The sequence below is a fragment of the Oncorhynchus nerka genome, linkage group LG6 (genome assembly GCF_034236695.1).
Source record: "Oncorhynchus nerka isolate Pitt River linkage group LG6, Oner_Uvic_2.0, whole genome shotgun sequence".
NCBI lineage: Eukaryota > Metazoa > Chordata > Actinopteri > Salmoniformes > Salmonidae > Oncorhynchus > Oncorhynchus nerka.
Window position 1 is genome coordinate 5,165,562 of NC_088401.1, and position 15,000 is coordinate 5,180,561.

Sequence of the window (15,000 nt, forward strand, 5' to 3'; positions counted from 1 at the left end):
ATACAGAGAAGAGCAGTCTCAGTTGAATGACTAGTCTTGAAACCTGACTGATTTGGATCAAGAAGGTCATTCTGAGAGAGATAGCGGGAGAGCTGGCCAAGGACGGCACGTTCAAGAGTTTTGGAGAGAAAAGAAAGAAGGGATACTGGTCTGTAGTTGTTGACATCGGAGGGATCGAGTGTAGGTTTTTTCAGAAGGGGTGCAACTCTCGCTCTCTTGAAGACGGAAGGGACGTAGCCAGCGGTCAGGGATGAGTTGATGAGCGAGGTGAGGTAAGGAGGAGGTCTCCGGAAATGGTCTGGAGAAGAGAGGAGGGGATAGGGTCAAGCGGGCAGGTTGTAGGGCGGCCGGCCGTCACAAGACGCGAGATTTCATCTGGAGAGAGAGGGGAGAAAGAGGTCAGAGCACAGGGTAGGGCAGTGTGAGCAGAACCAGCGGTGTCGTTTGACTTAGCAACGAGGATCGGATGTCGCCGACCTTCTTTTCAAAATGGTTGACGAAGTCATCTGCAGAGAGGGAGGAGGGGGAGGGGAGGAGGATTCAGGAGGGAGGAGAAGGTTGCAAAGAGCTTCCTAGGGTTAGAGGCAGATGCTTGGAATTTAGAGTGGTAGAAAGTGGCTTTAGCAGCAGAGAGAGAAGAGGAAAATGTAGAGAGGAGGGAGTGAAAGGATGTCAGGTCCGCAGGGAGGCGAGTTTTCCTCCATTTCCGCTCGGCTGCCCGGAGCCCTGTTCTGTGAGCTCGCAATGAGTCGTCGAGCCACGGAGCGGGAGGGGAGGGACCGAGCCGGCCTGGAGGATAGGGGACATAGAGAGTCAAAGGATGCAGAAAGGGAGGAGAGGAGGGTTGAGGAGGCAGAATCAGGAGATAGGTTGGAGAAGGTTTGAGCAGAGGGAAGAGATGATAGGATGGAAGAGGAGAGAGTAGCGGGGAGAGAGAGCGAAGGTTGGGACGGCGCGATACCATCCGAGTAGGGGCAGTGTGGGAAGTGTTGGATGAGAGCGAGAGGGAAAAGGATACAAGGTAGTGGTCGGAGACTTGGAGGGAGTTGCAACGAGGTTAGTGGAAGAACAGCATCTAGTAAAGATGAGGTCGAGCGTATTTCCTGCCTTGTGAGTAGGGGGAAGGTGAGAGGGTGAGGTCAAAAAGAGGAGAGGGGGAAAGAAGGAGGCAGAGAGGAATGAGTCAAAGGTAGGCGTGGGGAGGTTAAAGTCGCCCAGAACTGTGAGAGGTGAGCCGTCCTCAGGAAAGGAGCTTATCAAGGCATCAAGCTCATTGATGAACTCTCCGAGGGAACCTGGAGGGCGATAAATGATAAGGATGTTAAGCTTGAAAGGGCTGGTAACTGTGACAGCATGGAATTCAAAGGAGGCGATAGACAGATGGGTAAGGGGAGAAAGAGAGAATGACCACTTGGGAGAGATGAGGATCCCGGTGCCACCACCCCGCTGACCAGAAGCTCTCGGTCAGCGGCTCTCGGTCCATGGCAACAGCAGTAACTGTGGGTGTGTTGGGGACATGATACTGACTCCATGGCAACAGAAGTAGTGGTGGGTGTGTTGGGGACAGGATACTGACTCCATGGCAACAGCAGTAGTGGTGGGTGTGTTGGGGACAGGATACTGACTCCATGGCAACAGCAGTAGCGGTGGGTGTGTTAGGGACAGGATACTGGCACCATGGCAACAGCAGTAGCGGTGGGTGTGTTAGGGACAGGATACTGGCGCCATGGCAACAGCAGTAGCGGTGGGTGTGTTAGGGACAGGATACTGGCACCATGGCAACAGCAGTAGCGGTGGGTGTGTTAGGGACAGGATACTGGCGCCATGGCAACAGCAGTAGCGGTGGGTGTGTTAGGGACAGGATACTGGCGCCATGGCAACAGCAGTAGCGGTGGGTGTGTTAGGGACAGGATACTGGTGCCATGGCAACAGCAGTAGCGGTGGGTGTGTTAGGGACAGGATACTGGCGCCATGGCAACAGCAGTAGCGGTGGGTGTGTTAGGGACAGGATACTGGCGCCATGGCAACAGCAGTAGCGGTGGGTGTGTTAGGGACAGGATACTGGCGCCATGGCAACAACAGTAACGGTGGGTGTGTTAGGGACAGGATACTGGCGCCATGGCAACAACAGTAACAGTGGGTGTGTTGGGGACAGGATACTGGTATACTATTGGGACCTTACTATTGTACTCATGCTATTGCTGGGTGAAATGGCCTAAACATTTTAGCTCTTTTTTTTCCCCTTTAAAACTCGTGGGCTATTCACAATAAACAATTCAAGTGGGAAGTTTACATAAACCTTAGCCAAGTACATTTTAAATTCAGTTTTTCACAATTCCTGACATTTAATCCTAGTAAAAATTCCCAGTTTTAGGTCAGTTAGGATCAACACTTTATTTTAAGAATGTGTGATGTCAGAATAATAGTAGAGAGAATTAATTATTTCAGCTTTTATTTCTTTCATCACATTCCCAGTGGGTCAGAAGTTTACATACACTCAATTAGTATTTGGTAGCATTGCCTTTAAATTGTTTAACTTGAGTCAAACGTTTCAGGTAGCCTTCCACAAGCTTCCCACAATAAGTTGGGTGAATTTTGGCCCATTCCTCCTGACAGAGCTGGTGTATCTGAGTCAGGTTTGTAGGCCTCCTTGTTCGCACACGCTTTTTCAGTTCTGTCCACAAATGTTCTATGGGATTGAGGTCAGGGCTTTGTGATGGCCACTCCAATACCTTGACTTTGTTGTCCTTAAGCCATTTAGCCACAACTTTGGAAGTATGCTTGGGGTCATTGTCCATTTGGAAGACCCATTTATGACCAAGCTTTAACTTCCTGACTGATGTCTTGAGATGTTGCTTCAATATATCCACATACATTTCCTCCCTCATGAAGCAATCTATTTTGTGAAGTGCACCAGTCCCTCCTGCAGCAAAGCACCCCCACAACATGATGCTGCCACCCCCTGCTTCATGGTTGGGATGGTGTTCTTCGGCTTGCAAGCCTCCCTCTTTTTCCTCCAGAAATAACGTTGGTCATTATGGCCAAACAGTTCTATTTTTGTTTCATCAGATCAGAGGACATTTCTCCAAAAAGTACGATCTTTGTCCCCATGTGCAGTTGCAAACTGTAGTCTGTCTTTTTTTATGGCAGTTCTGGAACAGTGGCTTTTTCCTTGCTGAGTGACCTTTCAGGTTATGTTGATATAGAACTTGTTTTACTGTGGAGATAGATACTTTTGTACCTGGTTCCTCCAGCATCTTCACAAGGTCCATTGATGTTGTTCTGGGATTGATTTGCACTTTTCACACCAAATTATATTAATCTCTAGGAGACAGAACGCGTCTCCTTCCTGAGCGGTATGACGGCTGCGTGGTCCCATGGTGTTTATACTTGCGTACTATTGTTTGTACAGATGAACATGGTACCTTCAGGCATTTGGAAATTGCTCCCAAGGATGAACCAGACTTGTGGAGGTCTATAATTTTTTTCCTGAGGTCTTGGCTGATTTCTTTTGATTTTCCCATGATGCCAAGCAAAGAGGCCCTGAGTTTGAAGGTAGGCCTTGAAATGCATCCACATGTACACCTCCAATGACTCAAATTGTGTCAATTAGCCTATCAGAAGCTTCTAAAGCCTTGACATCATTTTCTGGAATTTTCCAAGCTGTTTAAAGGCACAGTCAACTTACTTCAGTAACCGGGAGTGTCTAGTGGTCGAGCAACAACCAATCAGCTCCTTCAGTCACCGGGAGTGTCTAGTGGTCGAGCAACAACCAATCAGCTCCTTCAGTCACCGGGAGTGTCTAGTGGTCGAGCAACAACCAATCAGCTCCTTCAGTCACCGGGAGTGTCTAGTGGTCGAGCAACAACCGATCAGCTCCTTCAGTCACCGGGAGTGTCTAGTGGTCGAGCAACAACCAATCAGCTCCTTCAGTCACCGGGGATGGGGCTAATGGTCGAGCAACAACCGACCAGCTCCTTCAGTCACCGGGGATGGGGCTAGGTCTTTGTGGAAGGCAGGTGACTCACATTACAGGCTCTACTAGGTTACCACATTACAGGCTCTACTAGGTTACCACATTACAGGCTCTACTAGGTTACCACATTACAGGCTCTACTAGGTTACCACAATACAGGCTCTACTAGGTTACCACAATACAGGCTCTACTAGGTTACCACAATACAGGCTCTACTAGGTTACCACATTACAGGCTCTACTAGGTTACCAGGCTCTACTAGGTTACCACAATACAGGCTCTACTAGGTTACCACATTACAGGCTCTACTAGGTTACCACATTACAGGCTCTACTAGGTTACCACAATACATGCTCTAATAGGTTACCACATTACAGGCTCTACTAGGTTACCACATTACAGGCTCTACTAGGTTACCAGGCTCTACTAGGTTACCACATTACAGGCTCTACTAGGTTACCACATTACAGGCTCTACTAGGTTACCAGGCTCTGCTAGGTTACCACATTACAGGCTCTACTAGGTTACCACATTACAGGCTCTACTAGGTTACCACATTACAGGCTCTACTAGGTTACCACATTACAGGCTCTACTAGGTTACCACAGTACAGGCTCTACTAGGTTACCAGGCTCTACTAGGTTACCACATTACAGGCTCTACTAGGTTACCACATTACAGGCTCTACTAGGTTACCACATTACAGGCTCTACTAGGTTACCACATTACAGGCTCTACTAGGTTACCACATTACAGGCTCTACTAGGTTACCACATTACAGGCTCTGCTAGGTTACCACATTACAGGCTCTACTAGGTTACCACATTACAGGCTCTACTAGGTTACCACATTACAGGCTCTACTAGGTTACCACATTACAGGCTCTACTAGGTTACCACATTACAGGCTCTACTAGGTTACCACATTACAGGCTCTACTAGGTTACCACATTACAGGCTCTACTAGGTTACCACATTACAGGCTCTACTAGGTTACCACATTACAGGCTCTACTAGGTTACCACATTACAGGCTCTGCTAGGTTACCACATTACAGGCTCTACTAGGTTACCACATTACAGGCTCTACTAGGTTACCACATTACAGGCTCTACTAGGTTACCACATTACAGGCTCTACTAGGTTACCACATTACAGGCTCTACTAGGTTACCACATTACAGGCTCTACTAGGTTACCACAATACAGGCTCTACTAGGTTACCACATTACAGGCTCCACTAGGTTACCACATTACAGGCTCTACTAGGTTACCACATTACAGGCTCTACTAGGTTACCACATTACAGGCTCTACTAGGTTACCAGGCTCTGCTAGGTTACCACATTACAGGCTCTACTAGGTTACCACATTACAGGCTCTACTAGGTTACCAGGCTCTACTAGGTTACCACATTACAGGCTCTACTAGGTTACCACATTACAGGCTCTACTAGGTTACCACATTACAGGCTCTACTAGGTTACCACATTACAGGCTCTACTAGGTTACCACATTACAGGCTCTACTAGGTTACCACATTACAGGCTCTACTAGGTTACCACATTACAGGCTCTACTAGGTTACCACATTACAGGCTCTACTAGGTTACCAAAATACAGGCTCTACTAGGTTACCACATTACAGGCTCTACTAGGTTACCACATTACAGGCTCTACTAGGTTACCACATTACAGGCTCTACTAGGTTACCAAAATACAGGCTCTACTAGGTTACCACATTACAGGCTCCACTAGGTTACCAGGCTCTACTAGGTTACACATTACAGGCTCTACTAGGTTACCACATTACAGGCTCTACTAGGTTACCACATTACAGGCTCTACTAGGTTACCAGGCTCTACTATTACCAGGCTCTACTAGGTTACCACATTACAGGCTCTACTAGGTTACCACATTACAGGCTCTACTAGGTTACCACATTACATTACAGGCTCTACTAGGTTACCACATTACAGGCTCTACTAGGTTACCAGGCTCTACTAGGTTACCACATTACAGGCTCTACTAGGTTACCACATTACAGGCTCTACTAGGTTACCACATTACAGGCTCTACTAGGTTACCAGGCTCTACTAGGTTACCACATTACAGGCTCTACTAGGTTACCACAATACAGGCTCTACTAGGTTACCACATTACAGGCTCTACTAGGTTACCACATTACAGGCTCTACTAGGTTACCAGGCTCTACTAGGTTACCACATTACAGGCTCTACTAGGTTACCACATTACAGGCTCTACTAGGTTACCAGGCTCTACTAGGTTACCACATTACAGGCTCTACTAGGTTACCAGGCTCTACTAGGCTCTACCACATTACAGGCTCTACTAGGTTACCACATTACAGGCTCTACTAGGTTACCAGGCTCTACTAGGTTACCACATTACAGGCTCTACTAGGTTACCAGGCTCTACTAGGTTACCACATTACAGGCTCTACTAGGTTACCAGGCTCTACTAGGTTACCAGGCTCTACTAGGTTACCAGGCTCTACTAGGTTACCACATTACAGGCTCTACTAGGTTACCACATTACAGGCTCTACTAGGTTACCACATTACAGGCTCTACTAGGTTACCACAATACAGGCTCTACTAGGTTACCACAATACATGCTCTACTAGGTTACCACATTACAGGCTCTACTAGGTTACCACATTACAGGCTCTACTAGGTTACCAGGCTCTACTAGGTTACCACATTACAGGCTCTACTAGGTTACCAGGCTCTACTAGGTTACCACATTACAGGCTCTACTAGGTTACCACATTACAGGCTCTACTAGGCTACCACATTACAGGCTCTACTAGGTTACCACATTACAGGCTCTACTAGGTTACCACATTACAGGCTCTACTAGGTTACCACATTACAGGCTCTACTAGGTTACCAGGCTCTACTAGGTTACCACAATACAGGCTCTACTAGGTTACCACATTACAGGCTCTACTAGGTTACCAGGCTCTACTAGGTTACCACATTACAGGCTCTACTAGGTTACCAGGCTCTACTAGGTTACCACATTACAGGCTCTACTAGGTTACCACATTACAGGCTCTACTAGGTTACCACAATACAGGCTCTACTAGGTTACCACATTACAGGCTCTACTAGGTTACCAGGCTCTACTAGGTTACCACATTACAGGCTCTACTAGGTTACCACATTACAGGCTCTACTAGGTTACCAGGCTCTACTAGGTTACCACAATACAGGCTCTACTAGGTTACCACATTACAGGCTCTACTAGGTTACCACATTACAGGCTCTACTAGGTTACCACATTACAGGCTCTACTAGGTTACCACAATACAGGCTCTACTAGGTTACCACAATACATGCTCTACTAGGTTACCACATTACAGGCTCTACTAGGTTACCACATTACAGGCTCTACTAGGTTACCAGGCTCTACTAGGTTACCACATTACAGGCTCTACTAGGTTACCAGGCTCTACTAGGTTACCACATTACAGGCTCTACTAGGTTACCACATTACAGGCTCTACTAGGCTACCACATTACAGGCTCTACTAGGTTACCACATTACAGGCTCTACTAGGTTACCACATTACAGGCTCTACTAGGTTACCACATTACAGGCTCTACTAGGTTACCACATTACAGGCTCTACTAGGTTACCACATTACAGGCTCTACTAGGTTACCAGGCTCTACTAGGTTACCACATTACAGGCTCTACTGGGTTACCACATTACAGGCTCTACTAGGTTACTATATTACAGGCTCTACTAGGTTACCACATTACAGGCTCTGCTAGGTTACCAGGCTCTACTAGGTTACCAGGCTCTACTAGGTTACCACATTACAGGCTCTACTAGGTTACCAGGCTCTACTAGGTTACCACAATACAGGCTCTACTAGGTTACCACAATACAGGCTCTACTAGGTTACCACAATACAGGCTCTACTAGGTTACCACATTACAGGCTCTACTAGGTTACCACATTACAGGCTCTACTAGGTTACCACATTACATTCTACATGCCTCCTCCTCATTTGTCTCTGTGTGTGTGTGTATGTGTATGTGTGTGTGTGTGTGTGTGTGTGTGTGTGTGTGTGTGTTCACGATAAGGGAATCTTACAACAGCTTCAGTGTGAGTTATCAAAAGCCCAGTGACCCCCAGACTAGTCTTGACAGAGTGGTAGCAGTGAAGTGAGAGAACAGAAATGCAGGCTAATCGTCAGTTAGCTGACTAATCATTGGTTTAGTAAGTTACGCCCACCCGTATCCCACAATTCCCGGCTCTGTGGCAAGAGTCCAGCTGTCTCTCGAAACACACACCACCACACTATGACATTTTCACAATGTATGTTTTTAAATAATTGAAGCCTCATTAAAGTTTGAACAAGAGACACTGCATTAATAATGATAACAAATGGATGTGGTATTGGATGTACTACAGCTGTAAGGCGAGAGGCAAACTAACTAACTCCTACCTGCAATGACACTTGAGTTTCTCTCTGCTGTTAACGTCTCTGGCTACAGACATGGATATCAGCTGTCAGAGACACACAGTGATTTAATACAACACACTGGTATCGCGGCTAGCAGGCAGTGCTCAGGTGGGCTCCGATAAATGTTGTTTTTTTTTTATTCAGTCTTGGCTTTGTAACAGTCGGAGGGAGAGAGAGCGGGGGAGAGGAAAAGAGGGAGTATAGTGAGTGATTGGGGGGGGGTATGGTAGAGAGAGAGAGAGAGAGAGAGAGGGAGAGAGAGAGAGAGAGAGAGGGAGAGAGAGAGAGAGAGAGAGAGAGAGAGGGAGGTGTGAGAGAGGGAGGTGAGAGAGAGAGAGAGAGAGAGAGACAGAGAGAGAGAGAGAGAGACAGAGGGAGAGACAGAGAGAGAGGGAGGTGTGAGAGAGGGAGGTGAGAGAGAGACAGAGAGACAGACAGAGGGAGAGAGAGAGACAGACAGAGAGAGAGAGACAGAGGAGAGAGAGAGAGGGAGGTGTGAGAGAGGGAGGTGTGAGAGAGGAGGTGTGAGAGAGGGAGGTGTGAGAGAGGGAGGTGTGAGAGAGGGAGGTGTGAGAGAGGGAGGTGAGAGAGAGAGAGACAGAGACAGAGAGAGAGACAGAGACAGAGAGAGGGAGAGAGAGACAGAGAGAGAGAGACAGAGAGAGAGAGACAGAGAGACAGAGAGAGAGAGAGAGAGAGAGAGAGAGAGAGAGAGAGAGAGAGAGAGACAGAGAGAGAGACAGAGAGAGAGAGAGAGACAGAGGGAGAGACAGAGGGAGAGGGAGCAAAAGAAAGAGCTGTAATGAGACAACCAATCCAGTTCCTCAGGGGGCTGCCCACTCAGCCAACTACAGCTGCTTCAAACTCTACTCATTTCAGCCGTGTGTGTGTTTGCGTTTGCCTTACTGCAATATTGAAACTCATTCCTTCGAAATACACACAGAAGCCTCTCCTTCTCCTTGGCCGACGTGAGTAAAACATTTAAGCGTGTTAACCCTCACAAGGCTGCCGGCCCAGACGGCATCCCCAGCCGCGTCCTCAGAGCATGTGCAGACCAGCTGGCTGGTGTGTTTACGGACATATTCAATCTCTCCCTACTTAGATTTGGGTGTATTAGGTAGTTGTTGGGAAATTGTTAGATTCCTTGTTAAATATTACTGCATGGTCGGAACTAGAAGCACAAGCACTTCGCTACACTCGCAATAACATCTGCTAACCATGTGTATGTGACCATTAACATCTGCTAACCATGTGTATGTGACCATTAACATCTGCTAACCATGTGACCAATAACATCTGCTGACCATGTGTATGTGACCAATAACATCTGCTAACCATGTGTATGTGTCCATTAACATCTGCTAACCATGTGTATGTGACCATTAACATCTGCTAACCATGTGACCAATAACATCTGCTAACCATGTGTATGTGACCATTAACATCTGCTAACCATGTGACCAATAACATCTGCTGACCATGTGTATGTGACTAATAACATCTGCTAACCATGTGTATGTGACCAATAACATCTGCTAACCATGTGTATGTGACCAATAACATCTGCTAACCATGTGTATGTGACCATTAACATCTGCTAACCATGTGTATGTGACCATTAACATCTGCTAACCATGTGACCAATAACATCTGCTGACCATGTGTATGTGACCAATAACATCTGCTAACCATGTGTATGTGACCAATAACATCTGATAACCATGTGTATGTAACCAATAACATCTGCTAACCATGTGTATGTGACCATTAACATCTGCTAACCATGTGTATGTGACCATTAACATCTGCTAACCATGTGACCATTAACATCTGCTAACCATGTGTATGTAACCAATAACATCTGCTAACCATGTGTATGTGACCAATAACATCTGCTGACCATGTGTATGTGACCATTAACATCTGCTAACCATGTGACCAATAACATCTGCTAACCATGTGACCAATAACATCTGGTAACCATGTGACCAATAACATCTGGTAACCATGTGTATGTGACCAATAACATCTGCTAACCATGTGACCAATAACATCTGGTAACCATGTGACCAATAACATCTGGTAACCATGTGACCAATAACATCTGGTAACCATGTGTATGTGACCAATAACATCTGCTAACCATGTGACCAATAACATCTGCTAACCATGTGTATGTAACCAATAACATCTGCTAACCATGTGTGTGTGACCAATAACATCTGCTAACCATGTGACCAATAACATCTGCTAACCATGTGTATGTGACCATTAACATCTGCTAACCATGTGTATGTGACCAATAACATCTGCTAACCATGTGTATGTAACCAATAACATCTGCTAACCATGTGTATGTGACCAATAACATCTGCTAACCATGTGACCAATAACATCTGGTAACCATGTGACCAATAACATCTGGTAACCATGTGTATGTGACCAATAACATCTGCTAACCATGTGACCAATAACATCTGCTAACCATGTGTATGTAACCAATAACATCTGCTAACCATGTGACCAATAACATCTGCTAACCATGTGTATGTAACCAATAACATCTGCTAACCATGTGACCAATAACATCTGCTAACCATGTGTATGTGACCAATAACATCTGCTAACCATGTGTATGTAACCAATAACATCTGCTAACCATGTGTATGTAACCAATAACATCTGCTAACCATGTGTATGTAACCAATAACATCTGCTAACCATGTGTATGTGACCAATAACATCTGCTAACCATGTGTGTAACCAATAACATCTGCTAACCATGTGTATGTGACCAATAACATCTGCTAACCATGTGTGTGTGTCCAATAACATCTGCTAACCATGTGTGTGTGTCCAATAACATCTGCTAACCATGTGTATGTGACCAATAACATCTGCTAACCATGTGACCAATAACATCTGCTAACCATGTGTATGTGACCATTAACATCTGCTAACCATGTGTATGTGACCAATAACATCTGCTAACCATGTGACCATTAACATCTGCTAACCATGTGACCAATAACATCTGCTAACCATGTGACCAATAACATCTGCTAACCATGTAACCAATAACATCTGCTAACCATGTGTATGTGACCAATAACATCTGCTAACCATGTGTATGTGACCAATAACATCTGCTAACCATGTGACCAATAACATCTGCTAACCATGTGACCATTAACATCTGCTAACCATGTGACCAATAACATCTGCTAACCATGTGACCATTAACATCTGCTAACATCAGCTACCTGCCTCCTCTACACTCTAACCACTAGGCTACCTGCCTCCTCTACACTCTAACCACTAGGCTACCTGCCTCCTCTACACTCTAACCACTAGACTACCTGCCTCCTCTACACTCTAACCACTAGACTACCTGCCTCCTCTACACTCTAACCACTAGGCTACCTGCCTCCTCTACACTCTAACCACTAGGCTACCTGCCTCCTCTACACTCTAACCACTAGACTACCTGCCTCCTCTACACTCTAACCACTAGACTACCTGCCTCCTCTACACTCTAACCACTAGGATACCTGCCTCCTCTACACTCTAACCACTAGGCTACCTGCCTCCTCTACACTCTAACCACTAGGCTACCTGCCACCCCTACACTCTAACCACTAGGCTACCTGCCTCCTCTACACTCTAACCACTAGACTACCTGCCTCCTCTACACTCTAACCACTAGGCTACCCTGCCACCTCTACACTCTAACCACTAGGCTACCTGCCTCCTCTACACTCTAACCACTAGTCTACCTGCCTCCTCTACACTCTAACCACTAGGCCACATATACCTGTTTTCCTTTCTTCTCTCCTCTAATAACCCACATCCCTTCTCTCTCTCAGAGTTTCCCGTCAGACGAGGGCTGGCCATTCGCCAAGTACCTGGGGGCGTGTGGTCGCGTGGTGGCGGTGAACTACGTCGGCGAGGAGCTGTGGTCTTTCTACAACGCTCCGTGGGACAAGAGGGTCGACCTGGCCCGACAGCTGATGGACATCGCTGAGCAGCTCACCAACAACGACTTTGACTTCGCCCTCTACCTGCTGGGGGTGAGCTGGGGGGTGATAACTGAGGGGAGTAGCCGTGGGGCCGCGGGACGGAAAGGTCATCGTGGTGGACGGGGAGAACGTCCTGGTGGCCGACAAGAGACTGATCAAACAGAGTGAGTTGGGGGGTTAGAGAGGTGAGAGAGGTGTAGAGAGGTGTGGGGGTAGAGAGGTGTGGGGGTAGAGATTAGAGAGGGTGTGGGGGTAGAGAGGTGTGGGGGGTAGAGAGGTGTGGGGGGGTAGAGAGGTGAGGGGGGTAGAGAGGTGTGGGGGGTAGAGGGAGGGGGGTAGGGAGGTGAGGGGGTAGAGAGGTGAGGGGTAGAGAGGTGTGGGGGGTAGAGAGGTGTGGGGGGTAGAGAGATGAAGTGAGGGGAAGTAGAGAGGTGTGGGGGGTAGAGAAGGTGGGGGGTAGAGAGGTGTGGGGGGTAGAGAGGTATGAAGGGGGGGGGGAGTAGAGAGGTATGAAGGGGGGTAGAGAGGTGTGGGGGGTAGAGGTAGAGGGGGGTAGTGTGGGGGTAGAGAGGTATGAAGGGGGGTAGAGAGGTAGAGGGGGTAGAGAGGTGTGGGGGTAGAGAGGTGGGGGGTAGAGAAGTGGGGGGGTAGAGAAGTGAGGGGGGTAGAGAAGTGGGGGGGTAGAGAGGTATGAAGGGGGGATAGAGAGGTATGAAGGGGGTAGAGAGGTGAAGGGGGTAGAGAGGTGTGGGGGGTAGAGAGGGTGGGGGGTAGAGAGGTGTGGTGGGGTAGAGAGGTGTAGGGGGAAGGGGGTAGAGAGGTGTGGGGGTGGGGTATGGAAGGGATAGAGAGGTGTGGTGGGGTAGAGAGGTGTGGGGGGGTAGAGAGGTGTGGGGGGTAGAGAGGTGTGGGGGGGAGAGGTGTGGGGGGTAGAGAGGTGTGGGGGTAGAGAGGTGTGGTGGGGTAGAGAGGTGTGGGGGTAGGGGGTAGAGAGGGGGTAGTGTGGGGGTAGAGAGGTGTGGGGGGTAGAGAGGTGTGGGGTAGAGAGGTATGAAGGGGGGGGTAGAGAGGTGTGAAGGGGGTAGAGAGGTGTGGTGGGGTAGAGAGGTATGAAGGGGGTAGAGAGGTTTGAAGGGGGAAGGGGGTAGAGAGGTGTGGGGGGGTAGAGAGGTGTGGGGGTAGAGAGGTATGAAGGGGGGTAGAGAGGTGTGAAGGGGGGTAGAGAGGTGTGGGGGGTAGAGAGGTGTGGTGGGGTAGAGAGGTATGAAGGGGGTAGAGAGGTATGAAGGGGGGGTAGAGAGAGGTGTGAAGGGGGTAGAGAGGTGTGGGGGGTAGAGAGGTATGAAGGGGGTAGAGAGGTGTGGGGGGGTAGAGAGGTATGAAGGGGGTAGAGAGGTGTGGGGGGTAGAGAGGTATGAAGGGGGGTAGAGAGGTATGAAGGGGGGTAGAGAGGTATGAAGGGGGTAGAGAGGTGTGGGGGGAGAGGTAGAGAGGTATGAGAGGTGGGGGGTAGAGAGGTGTGGGGGTAAGGGGGGGGGGGTAGAGAGGTATGAAGGGGGGGGAGAGGTGTGGGGGGTAGAGAGGTGTGGGGGAGGGTGGGGGTAGAGAGGTGAGGGGGTAGAGAGGTGAGGGGGGTAGAGGTGTGGGGGGTAGAGAGGTGAGGGGGTAGAGAGGTGTGGGGGGTAGAGAGAGAAGGGGTAGAGGTGGGGGGGATAGAGAGGTGTGGTGGGGTAGAGAGGGGTGTGGGGGGTAGAGAGGTGTGGGGGGTAGAGAGGTGTGGGGTAGAGAGGTGTGGGGGTGGGGTGTGAGAGGTGTGGGGGGTAGAGAGGTGTGGGGGGAGAGAGGTGTGGTGGGGTAGAGAGGTGTGGGGGTAGAGAGGTGTGGGGGGTAGAGAGGTGTGGGGGTAGAGAGGTGTGGGGGGGTAGAGAGGTGTGGTGGGGTAGAGAGGTGTGGGGGGTAGAGAGGTATGAAGGGGGGTAGAGAGGTGTGGGGGGGTAGAGAGGTGTGGGGGGTAGAGAGGTATGAAGGGGGTATAGAGGTATGAAGGGGGGTAGAGAGGTGTGAAGGGGGGTAGAGAGGTGTGGTGGGGTAGAGAGTGTGATGAAGAGGTGTGGGGGTAGAGAGGTTTGAAGGGGGGTAGAGAGGTGTGGGGGGGGTAGAGAGGTGTGAAGGGGGTAGGGGTGTGAAGGAGGTAGAGAGGGTGTGGTGGGGTAGAGGGTGTGGGGGGTAGAGAGGTGGGTGGGGTAGAGAGGTATGAAGGGGGGGGTAGAGAGATGTGAAGGGGGTGTGGGGGGTAGAGAGGTGTGGTGGGGTAGAGAGAGAGGTGGGGGGGTAGAGAGGTGTGGGGGTAAGGGTGTGGGGGGTGAGAGGTATGAAGGGGGTAGAGAGGTATGAAGGGGGGTAGAGAGGTGTGGGGGGTAGAGAGGTGTGGGGGTAGAGAGGTGGTGAAGGGGGTGGGGTAGAGAGGTGAGGGGGTAGAGGGTGTGGGGGGGTAGAGAGGTGTGGGGGGTAG

The 15,000-nt window shown here is 48.9% G+C and overlaps 1 protein-coding gene across 1 annotated transcript in view; it reads left to right on the forward strand.

The window, feature by feature from the left end:
- The window catches only part of LOC135572156 (divergent protein kinase domain 2A-like), a 99,873-nt gene that overhangs the window by 73,803 nt on the left and 11,070 nt on the right, over window positions 1-15,000 (forward strand). The window contains 2 exon segments of the mRNA XM_065019227.1: window positions 12,336-12,551; window positions 12,553-12,652. Of these exon segments, the coding sequence (XP_064875299.1) occupies window positions 12,336-12,551; window positions 12,553-12,652 (316 nt within the window).